General features: G+C 39.1%; 1 protein-coding gene across 3 annotated transcripts in view; it reads left to right on the forward strand.

Annotated features, from left to right (window-relative positions):
- Window positions 1-6,119: 6,119 nt before the first annotated feature.
- NBAS (NBAS subunit of NRZ tethering complex) overlaps window positions 6,120-12,203 on the forward strand; it is a 335,592-nt gene continuing 329,508 nt past the window's right edge. For 2 of the 3 annotated variants that reach the window (XM_014848079.3, XM_070512577.1), the window contains exons 1-3: window positions 6,120-6,296; window positions 8,651-8,705; window positions 10,245-10,281. In XM_014848079.3, coding sequence (XP_014703565.2) covers window positions 6,180-6,296; window positions 8,651-8,705; window positions 10,245-10,281 — 209 coding nt within the window. In that variant the 5' untranslated portion in view covers window positions 6,120-6,179. The remainder of the gene's footprint in view (window positions 6,297-8,650; window positions 8,706-10,244; window positions 10,282-12,203) is intronic. The other variant, XM_070512578.1, reaches the window with a different exon arrangement.

The following is a 12,203-nucleotide window of genomic DNA, read 5'->3' on the forward strand; positions in this document are numbered from 1 at the left end:
TAATATTCCAAACTTCTGAAATTACTCTTTATAAGACAAAGTGAGGTTGGAAGAGAGTATGGTGTGTGTGCGCACAGTGTATCTATGGATGCATATGTGAGTGTGTGTGTCATTTAGCTTAATGATTATTGTACCAACTTATTCCAATGGGAGAATTTTTCTCCTTATCCAGATTTATATTTGCTTATTTATTCTGTTCTTCCTTACCTCACATGGATAGTCTTCTTTATTTCCTTTAGTCTATTCTATGGTTTGGAAGACATATACTGTATCACTTTCTTTTCAAGAAAATAGATAATTAACAGTATATTTATCTATCAACGTCTGAAGTTATTTAGTATCTCAATCCCGCTCCCAAATCAGAAGGGACTTTATCTCACTAGTCATTAGAATCCTTTCTCTCATATCCCTGTTTGTGCTGTCTAAAATGGTAGATATACTTTTTTTCCCTTTCCCTTTATTATTTGTTTCTCATTAATTTTTTAAATTGTGGTCATAACAGCTTATAACATAGTGAGATTTCGGTTGTACATAATTGTTTGCCATACACCATATAAATGTGCCCCTTCACCCCTTGTGACTACTCTCTACCCCCCTTCCCCTGGTGACCTCTAATTTATTCTCTTTGTCTGTAAGTTTGTTTATATTCCACATATAAGTGAAATCATATGGTGTTTCTCTTTCTCTGCCTGGCTTATTTTGCTTAACATGATGCCATTAAGGTTCATCCATGTGCTTGTGAATGGGACAATTTTGTCTTTTTTATGGCTGAGTAGTATTCCATTGTATATATATACCACATCTTCTTTATCCATTCACCAGTCAGTGGGCACTTGGGTTGCTTCCACATCTTGACTATTGTGAATAATGCTGAAATGAACACGGGGTGCATAAGTCTCTTTTAATTGTTGATTTCCAGTTGTTTGGGTGAATACCCAGTAGTGAGCTACCTGGGTCATATGGTATTTCTATTTTTAATTTTTTGAGAAGTCTCCATACTGTTTTCCACAGTGGCTGCACCAGTTTGCATTCCCACTACCTTTATTATTAACATTTTCACATGTAGCAAAGTTGACAGAATTTTACAGCGAGCACTCATGTACTAGCTGCCAAGATTCTATCAATATGTTTCCATATTTGCTTTATCACATCTTTTCATTTAGTCACCCTCAATCTATCCATTAGTCCATCTTATTTTTTGCTGTTTCAAAGTACACTAAGGTTATCTACTTTTGTTTTTAAACAAAATAAAACCAAAGAGCTATTCTTATTTATAATCAGTAATTGATTAGTTTACCAAATGTATTTTTTACCAATTATTCACTCACCTCTTGCACTTGCTGCTCATTTTTGCACTTGTCACTGGTGCCTCTGGTAAGGCTAGTCCCCAGTTTATTGTTCTAAATGATTTGTGAGTGAGGAAAATGGGGGAAAATAACCTGTGTGAATTTTGTAGCAAATTAGAGTAAATGACCTTTAAGTAAGCGGCTGGAGATTTCTTCTTAGCTAATACCCTGCATGAACTTTATGACATCTCTTTGGCTGCCAAGAGATATTATGGCAGTCTTAGAATATTTATGGAAGGATTGACTGGGATTCTCCAGGCTTTCTGGAGGAAATAGAATTTCCTGAGTTGCTCGCAATATTATTTTATTATTACAATTAAAATTTATATGCTTCATAAAGAGCTAGTTTACCATTCAATCAAGTACAAATGTATGACACCTATAACAGGTAGCGTTTAAATGTCCAACTTGAATTTTGTTATGCAATTTCAAATTTAAAATGGAAGCAACTTCATATGATCCACTAATCTCTTTGGTCTCTAATATGCAGAAGCATAAAAGGGTTAAATGTTGAATCATTAATGGCTTTTGGTTTAATGGGCTTTTTAGCTGATAGAAGCTAAAAAGCTGAGCTCCTACAAAATGAATTTATCAGTTAATGATAGCTCTACATGGAAGAATTAAAAGGGGGAAAAATGAGTCTTTTATGTGAGATATTGTTAAATAATTTCTGTCTGATAAGGTAGAAATGTCTATGGCCATTAGCAATATGAATGAGAATTTTATTTTAGTTTAGTTGAGGCATACTTGGTATGCTATGAGGATAGAAAGAAATGGGAAAATTTTTCTGGATTTTTCCTTCCTTTCATCAAAGCTTATAAAAACATCAGATTACTTCTCGTTAAAATGTATATATCACAGTACCTTCTCTATGACTAATCTGAACATTAGACAAAAACTGTGTTTCAATTCTGGCTTCACCACTACCAGTGTGTAACCTTGTTTGGGTCACAAGGATTTAAAGCCTCACTTTCCACATATACAGAGATATGAACCCTTTCCTTGAAGCACTGTAGAGAGGAGCAGAGATAAGGTATAACAAAGTATCTGTACAGTGCTTGGAGCGGAGTAGACACACAAAATGTAGCTATTATTATTATTATGAAGCCTATTTTGGAATTGTCTCAATTTTTATTTCAGTCTTATTTCCTTAAGCAGTTCACAGAGTTACCGTTTGTGTTAGTTATTTGGAAAACATAATTTTTCTCTTAGAATGGCTTACTCATGACTTAAAATCTCTTCAAGCCAGACCTGGACATTCAGCTAAATTAAGAAGTCGGTTAGATGACCATTATAGTACATGGCAACCAAACTCTTAGATATACTTAATTTTCCTCCAATAGAAGAGGTTGATAATACTCCCATTCTAGATGTTGGTACTTCTGGTCATCCAAAATAGTTCATTTCCACTTTCAACCATCTAAGTGCTCCATCCATATTCCCTGTGACGTGCTGTGGTGTGAAGAAAGGAGCACAGGATCAAGACCTGAAGAACTGTGTTTGAATTTTGGCTCTGTTGTGATCTTGGATTTCTCTAAGTTTCAGTTTTCTTATCTGTGAAATGGGGATCTGAGTCTCTCTCCTGAGTTTCTCTCTGTCCATCTCAGCAGTGGCTAAGGATGAAAAGAGCTTAGTAAGTCATGAATACTGTCAATGTATTAGTGTAATAATACTATCAATGTATTATTAACTAATAACAACTCCGAAGCAACACTGCAGAGATCCATATACTACAGGTTCTAAATCTGCAAAATTCACTGGTAGAAATGTCAAGTGAAGTGTGGTTTCAATGTATTGAAACACAACTCAAATTAGCTTAAGGGGAACACACTGGTTCACTTAACTAGGCAGGTAGAAGCACACAGACATCACTGGCTTTGGGCATGCTAATGTCAAATGAAGTCTCTGTCTCTCCTGTGTTTTTCTCAATGTGTGGTTTCATTTTCTTACCATTGCAGACAGGCTTTTCCTATAAAGCGAATAAGATGCTTGCTGACAAGCCCCAATTTGTATTTTTCAAAATCTATGATCCAAAAAAGAAATGTGACTTTTTTCTTTGCTTCCATGGAAAACCTCCTCTGAAATCCCAGGGAAGCATTCTCAACCCAATGTTTGAAGTCAGGGGAATGGAGCTCTTCGAGTGGGAAGACTTGGATCAAGGAAGCAGAGTTTGGGGATTGGCAGACCCACAGGAATTACACGACTTGGGTGAAGGAATAGCAGTTGGAACAGTTCTCCAGAGGAAGCAAAAGGCCTGGGTGGACAAAAATGATAGCTGTCATTGTAAGTACGAAGGAGGAGAGGAGAAGAGAATGATGACGAAGAGTCTGGCTGTCCTTATGAAATGCCCAAGGTCTCTTCATTAAATCAGTCACTCTTCTGTTTAAGATTAGTGTGACCATCACCTCAGTTTGCCCAGGACAGTCCTATTTCATAATTCCTAGCATAATTATTATCTCTTTTTATTCTCAAAAGTGTCTGTTTGGACAATTAACTGTATAGTCACTGTAAATAAGACCAATTAGCAATTTGGCTTAAGCCACCCAACCTGTCTTAAATGAGCCTGTTCTTTTGACTCATCTGAACTTTGACTTGAACTCTGATCCCTGCTCTGCTTTTTCTCTTCCAAACCCAGTGTCTGATATTCTCTATTTAGAGTTCTTCTCATGTCATACATATTCTCCCCACCTTCTTCCCTTTTATCGGTCACATCACATTCTTGCTTTCCTGGAACACTTCTGGATTTTAAATAGTGGTGAAGAAGACTGCATAACCTGCCCATCTGCATCTCTGGGAGTAGAATTTTCCTTCCAGGAATTGCTCCAAGTTAAATGTACAGTCACTCTTCCAGTAATGCTGTGTAGCCTACTCCTTTTTTATTTCTTTAGAATATAAGCTCCCCAGGGTCAGCCAGGCATGGACTTATGTTTCCTGTTCTGTTGTACAAACTATGGTAAATAGGGTAAGGGTGAGGATGGATAAAGAAATTAACATAGTGTGATGACAGTAAAAGTAGAAACAATTCTTGGTGATGTATTTGCAGTTGTCCCCTTCACATACCAGGGGAGAAGGAAGCATCCTTTGCCAGCTTGGCCAGCCACCTCCTGGCTGTGCTTGTGCTGATCAGGTGGAGGTGATGAGGAGAATGGATGAAGCAGAAAGCAATTCCAATTTCTATCAGAGAAAGGATGAGATAGGGAAGGGAGTAAAGAGCCAAGGAAACTTGGTGTGCAGAAATTGGAGGGGGCAGTACTGAGGCCCTATACCACTCCAGAGGCCAGTCTTCACACTGCATTCCAAGTGAATGGTGCTCCTACCTCTCTACATTCTACAGCATGCGATGTGAGATGTCTACCCTGGGGCTGTGCAACTCGTCAGCTCTGGTGGGATGGGGAGAGGAGATGTCTGCATCTGCAACTAAGGATTGGATAAAAACACATGGCTGCTATGAAGAGAAGTACTTTGGGGATACAATGTATACAACTATTTTTGGGAAATTTTTTGTTTATTCAACAAATAATATATATTTTGTCCTCTGCTCTGTGCCAGGCACATGTATAAACTCTGGGGATGTAACAGGGATGTATATAGCATCTATGTATATAGTAGAGCGCTCTGTTCTGGTAGAACCTACATTTTACTGACTGAGGACAGACAATAAACTCATATAATAAATATAAACTATAAAGCATTTTCGGTGATGATCTAAAGTCTAATGGGAAAAAAATAGAGCTGGTAAGGGAGATCTGGAGTTGGGGAAGGTGGTTGCAAATTTAAAAATGAGCAGTCAGGTTAAGCTTCAGAGAGAAGGTGACATCTGAGCAAAAATTTGATGACGAGGGAGAGACCCAGACAAATACCTGGTAGAAAATCTTCCACGCAGAGGGCACAACTCATGCAAAGTCCCTGAAGTGGATGTGTGTCTGGTGTATTCAGAAACGGCAAAGCCACTTGTAGCTGAAGGTAGTCGGGGGAAGCAGGAGGTGAGTAAGAGGGAGCAGGCAGGTGATGGAGCGCTTGCTTTGAGGTCATTGAACTTTGAGAGAAATGGGAGCCCTTAGATGCTTCCCAGTGGAGGATTTTAATTGCATTAATTGCCTAATGCATCTTGACAGATATTATGCAATATAATTCCTGCAAGAAATCTTCAGTATTTGTGTTTCTTTTGAATGTAACACAGTGCTAATTCCTTGTACACTGTACATTCAATCAGGTTACAACAGGCTCTGCTTATAGTACAGGGCTTCCCACATAAAGGCACTTGCTCAATGAATGAATGGACAAGTGAATGAACAAATGAGGCTGACATTTTAGCTCCCTCCACGGAGGTCCTCAACCTATCATTTCAACCTTACTGCCCCACACCTTTTCTTAACTTGGGTTCTATTCAGCTGCCTGCTCTTTCAACTAGATATTTGTCTTTGTCTTTGCTCACTCCATTTGCCCCCAGTTGAAATGCTCTATCCAACCTTCTCCACTTGATTCAAATTCTGCCTGTTGTTAAAGACCCAGGACAAGCTCCACTTTCTCCAGGAAGCCCCTTCAGACCCTCTGGCCTTCCGCGCCTTTTCTGAGCTCCTATAGCATCATTCCTCTGATACCTTTCATTGGCTTAATCTGTTGCATTGGATAACTTTTTAGCGTTTGTTTAAAAAACCATTGTTTGTACTCCTTCTGCGCTCTAGGCAACGAATACATAATTTAGCATTTCCTTCCCAAGTCCAGTCAACTCTACCTCCTTCCCTGCGAATCAAAAGCGGCCGCGGCTAAGGAAGCTTGTCCTTTGCGAGGTGCCGTAGTGACCCTGCCTCAGCCGCTCGGTCCCGGGCCAACATGGCGGCCTCCGAGTCAGCGCCTGCTGTGGTTCCAGGCGCTGCGGAGGGCGAGGAGGAGACGATTCTCTATGACTTGTTGGTCAACACCGAGTGGCCCCCGGAGACAGAAGTACAGGTGAACCAGGCACCTCCAGAGCTGCAGCCAGCTTGGCGCGGCCGTTGCCCCGGCAGAGCCACGTAGCAGGAGCCACGCAGGGGAGTGGAGCCGGGTGGGCGGGGGAGCAGGGCTCTGCAGCTTCTGCGGTCACCCTGGCAACGGCACCGCGGGCTCGCCCGGGTCTGGGTCCCCTAAGAGAAGGGTCCCAAGATTCCTCCTGGGCTCCGAATTCGGTTGTCGGGGGTCGGAACCCCGGGTTCTGGGACACGTACCTTCCCACTTTGGTTGTCAGTTTCACTGCTCTTTACTTGGAGGGGAGGCACAGCGTTGGACGGGAAGGTCTTTTTTATTTCTAGACTCTTCGGTGGTCCCTTTCCGTGGGCCGACAGGGCTGGCCAGGGCTGATTCTCATCTGCGGTGGGAGAATTTTCCAGGTCCCTATAGGCGTCTCAGCATCTGGCGGGCTGCCGCAGAGTACGGCATCTAACGTTTACTCCTACTTGGGGCTGAGTTGCGCCAGTTCTTGTATATTTCAGTCAACAAGCATTTAATAAGTGTTTGTGTGTGTCCATCTGTATCCCAGATTCTGTGCCAGGCGCTGGGCATACAGAGGCGAATAACTTTCGTGGTGCTTGTAGTCTAGAGGGGAGACGAGCCAGCGAACAGTTCTCATAACCTGGTGGAATATGCGCTATAATAGCGGTGCGAGCAGAACGCCTTGGGTGTGAAGAGTAAGGAGCTACTGACCGGGGTTGAGTTCTCTGTTAGAGAAGGGTTTGTAACCTGAAGTGGACCTTGAGGTTATCAGTTGTTCCGTAGAGAGGGCCTCTCAGGCACGAGGTGAAGAGTAGGAACCAGGAATCCACATTTATTCAACAGATTTATTGAGTGCCTAACATGTGCCAGTCGCTGTTTTAGACTCAGAGGATGCAGCAAGATCGAAAAGGACTTTTATTAAAGATCATGGAATCCTGCCCATACGAAATCTTTTTTACAGCATCTTTCCTGAGTGTTGCTTTACTGGAGAAACTACTCATTCTCCTAGAAAGTTAGTAGTTTTTCTTTAACCTCCTCACTGCAATTTCTGCTTGTCTTGAATAATATATTTGGTAGGCTGGCAGAGATCTGCATATATTATCGTTTTTCAAGTGTTAGTTTCTGTTTGTCTTGAACAATGTGAATATTTTGTAGGTTATGCAGCTAGGTAGCTGTTGGTGCTGCTGTTGGTTGATAAGGATATGTTTCCACCGGTTAGCACTCACTGGTTAATTACAATAATGTTTCCGAATGCTTAACATTATAAATTGATTTGTGAAAAAACAAGGCCTGGGGCCCGCCCAGTGGCATAGTGGTTAAGTTTGTGCGCTCTGCTCCGCTGCCAGGGTTTTGTGGGCTTGGGTCCCAGTTGTGGAGCTACGTACTGCTCATCAAGCCATGCTGTGGCAGCATCCAACGTACAAAATAGAAGAAGATTGGGACAGATGTTAGCTCACAGCCAATCTTCCTCTCCAAAAAAAAAAAAAAAATATATATATATATATTTATACACATATCTCACAACATCAACTTATGTTGAAATCTCATAGCTCTTGTTTGGTTCTACTGATTTCAAGTGTTGAACTACAAGCTCTTGGGGGGCAGCTACATCTGATTCATCTTTGTATCCCTTCCCAGGACCAAATTGTGTCTTACACGAAGTGTATGATCAATTTATGTTTGTTGAATGAAGTAACTTTCCTGTGCTTTTAAGCCATATCTGTCTGCACTTACGGCGTGTGCATTGGTCCTTTCTTAACAGCGCATTAGTACATCTTACTCATTATTTGTAGTGCCTAGTATTGTTTAGCCTACATAATGTTTCCTCTGTACTTAAGGAACTATTTAATGTAGCAATTATATATCAGTGTGTGTGTTAGTAGCATTTTCTCTGTGGGTATACAACAAATATTCAATAAATTTACCTCAAGACATGACTTTAGTAATCTGTGATTACTTTTCCTGTAAGCAAAGCTTGCTTTAAGCCCACCCAAGTAGGCTGTGCTGAACCGGCAGCCAGTGTGGTCTTTGCCCTTGGCTTCTCTTGTCTTTGGAGTGGTGTTTTGATTTGGAAGCAGTTTCCAGCTTCAGTCTTTGTCCTCCCCTCTAACGTCATCCTGACAAGTGCCTGTGACCGTGCCATGCTCGCTTTTACACCCGCCGTTCTCAGTCCTGCTTCTGCTTGTTTTGTTTGTATCCGTAAGTAGTTTTTGAATACTGGTAACTTGTACCCAATACTCTGAGTTTTAGCAAAGAAATATGACTTTACGTATTGTATAAGTATTACTAGAAAATTCTCGTATGAAAGTTTTTTTGTTTTTTGTTTCCAATCGTAGCCTAGAGGCAGCCGGAAACATGGTGCGTCCTTTCTCATCACAAAAGCAATTAGAGGTAAGCGTAGCTTATTTATTTTTCTGCGTATACTGATATAGTTAGCAGATAATTTTTTCCCATTTCATTCATAACTGTATTGTTTTAGAACGTTTAGGAATTTTAGAATGTGTTCTTTAACCTTCTAATTTACAGCCTGATACATATGTATATATTTTAATTATAGATATGATATGTATCTATACATATGTGGGTGTATATATACAGAAATATACACATATATATGTATGTATATGTATATAAACACACACACATTTTTAATGCAGCTTAGAAGTAAAGTATGGCCTGAGTTTAACTATTTTGGATGTGTTCTAGAAGAAGTGAAGAAAATCAAACCCAGTATGAGTCTCAGAGTCTGTGGATATTGAAGATGAAAAGACCGCCACTACATTTTAAGAGGTTTACATGATGTTTCAGATACATCTGGTCAGAGTTACTCAAATTTCAAATTTGATTAACTGGGCATTCATTTAACTCCTGATGGATTTGACATAGAGCTCCAGGATCTGAGAGAGTATTGAGCACTGGCTGCATTAAGCTGGTGTTGTGAGTGCTTTAAGTATATAAATTCATGTCATCTTTTACCAGATCGGCAAGGTAGGTACTGTTACAAGTTTATGTTTATAGATGAGGAAACTTACCCAAAGGCATTCATTTGGAATGTGAGTGCATGTCTTTCTGCTCCAAAGCCCATCTTTATTATACTGGTGAATTTGAACTACTTATAAAGACAAGATTCGGTTTCAAAGGAATTGAGTATTTAAAATTAAGTATAATTTTATCTTGTGCTAAAGATAAAATAATTTTATATTCTGATATAGGAAGCCCTTGTATATTCAATTTTCATTGTCACAAATGCTTTGAAATTTTAAAAATTTAGAAAATGTACCCAAGTAATAAAATTTATGTTAGAAAATTTAGAGAATATAAATAACCACAACTTAGAATAAATTATTCCTCATTTTACCAGCCAGAGATCATCTGTTATCCTTCAGACTTTTTTCCATTGATATATACCTAACTGTGTGCACGTGTTCACACATACGTATACGTTTTAAGTGAGATTATATGAAATGTTATTTGTCAATAGTGTGCTAGAGATTTTGTTTCTATGAACTTTCCCATTTTAGGTATTATTATTATTTTTTAAATCTGTGCCATATAATGTAAAATGGTATCTTAATTTTTATACAAAATACTTTGATTTTAAAGGGTGGTTACTATGGCTTCTTTATGGTTTATTAAAGCCACTTAAGTGAAACTTAGCACCACTTTTACTTTTTGTACTGTTAGGAAATCCTTCAAAGTTTTGAATACCACAAACTTGGGACTTAATATGAACAAATATATGATCTGGTAAAAGTTGTAGTGTATATTAGATTGTATTTCTTCTCTTATTTTGAGTTATATTCTCCATGGTTTGTTTTGTAATGACTGTCTACAGTATATTTTAGGTTTATTGTCAATAAATCTAATTTGAAAATGATTCCTAAAGAGTAGTTGATTCATATTTGGCTTTGCTATTTCTTTTTGTTACAGATCATTTATTATTTTTATGCCAATACTTCTGGTACAGGTGAGTCATCACTTCTTCAGAGGAACAGTATGAACTTCAAGTACAAACACTATTATCCTGTTTATGATTTAAGTTTTCTGAATTGAATGCCAGATTGTGATATAGATGCTGACTGGTGAACCCAGTCTATAAAATAGGCATTTCAAGCATTTGGCACAGACCTTGACAGGGTGTCTCAGGGTAATTTTTGTCCCTTTGGTCATTACTAAGAATATCTCATGACACCTTCTCCTTTCTCTGGTGAGTGTCCTCGGCCTTATCTTGAATGCTCACACGATGGGTCTGTAGCTTGTGTATCTTTTTCAGAACGTTTTTGTTCTTGTTGTTGTGTCAGCTCTTGTGGTCAACGTTCAGTTGCTGTACATCAGGGAAGGTTCTCTTGGTTTCGGTTCTTGGGTACTTTTTAATTCTTTTGAGTGTTAAGTATGTTTTTGGGCATGGTGCTAATTTGCAGCCTTAAAAGGAACAAAGAAATGATTATTCTGACAAAGGATATAATTCTGCTTTTACAGATGTGTGTAAGAATTGTTTTATAGAATTATTTACCACAGATTGCTTTTTCCTTAAAGACATCTAGTCTGAAAATTCCAGAGATAATATATATTGTTCTGTAAAAGAGACCTTTGGCTCTTCTCCAAGATTAGCTCCACTGTTTTTCTGCTTTTTCTCTGTGTGTTTGTGTGTGTGTGTGTATGTGTCCATTAAATTTACTGATTTAATTTTATCTTGTATTTTGGGAGTGTGGGGTGTGATAGAGTAGAGAGAGAGAGGAGACAGAGGAGAGAGAAGGGAGAGGAGTTTGAGAGGGAGGGCTGTTTTCCTGAGCTCTCTGGACCCCAGCTTGCAGTTCTGAACCCCCTGGGATAGGATGGGCAGAAAATATGGCTGTATAGGCTACTGCTTGGCAGTCAGGCCTTTTGTTGTTTATTGAGAAGGAGGACTCAGCAAGAGCTCCCTCTGGTACAAGCCTTGTCCGGTGTGTGAGCACGTTAAGATGAGGCATCACGAGCTGCCTTTCTCCTGAGAAGTCCCTTTCCTTGAGTTGACCCCATTGATTGGTGTACAGCCTGTGAACGCACCATGAGGTGATTATCTGTCTTCCCCATGATATGTTATTTTCAAAAAGATTGTAGTTAAATTTTGGCTCTTGAGTTTATGGTAATTAAGCCTAAAGGTTTTGGGGTCAATATTTGTTTCAATTGGACTTTTCTTTTAAAGTTGTTTTCTTTTAATTAGGAAATATAAATAGACTGAGAATTGTAGACAATAGTACAATAAACCTGTTATGACTTATATCTATAGCTGAATTAAAGTCGTTGCTCTTCTGCCATATTTGCTTCAGGTAGCCCTCTCTGTTTTTATACAGCTCAGGGTCCCCCATCCCACTGTAGGCTTCCCCTCCCACTATCCTTTTCCTGCCCCTCCCCCTCCAGAGGAAATTATCATCCCCATGTTGATGGTATCATTCATGTGCCTGTTTCATATCTTTATTATATTATTTCTGTAACTACTTCATGGTATTAAATATTTTGTATTTTAAAAAATGAACATAATATACTAAATGTATATTACAAATGTTTTTTATCCTGTTTTCTGTTTTCTAATTTTCATAATGTATTTTTTCTTTTTCATATATTTTTATCTAATTCTTTTCTTTATCCTTCTTTTTCATCTGTTTTCTTGATTTCTTTGTGCGTTACTCCTCTAATTTGTTTTATCTGCTGATTCGCTTATAGGAGATCATTTCCTCATGTCCTTTGTGGATGATGTTACTGTGAGCTTATGCTTGGGAATGCTTGCATTGCATGAGTAAAGTGAAATTGCAGTCCAATCTTACACATATTAAAGGCTTAGTGTTTTGATTTTTCATAGGGGATTTCTTCCCGTCCCCCACAGACCAGAATTCCAGACAGAGATGAGGC

The sequence above is a fragment of the Equus asinus genome, chromosome 6 (genome assembly GCF_041296235.1).
Source record: "Equus asinus isolate D_3611 breed Donkey chromosome 6, EquAss-T2T_v2, whole genome shotgun sequence".
Lineage (NCBI taxonomy): Eukaryota > Metazoa > Chordata > Mammalia > Perissodactyla > Equidae > Equus > Equus asinus.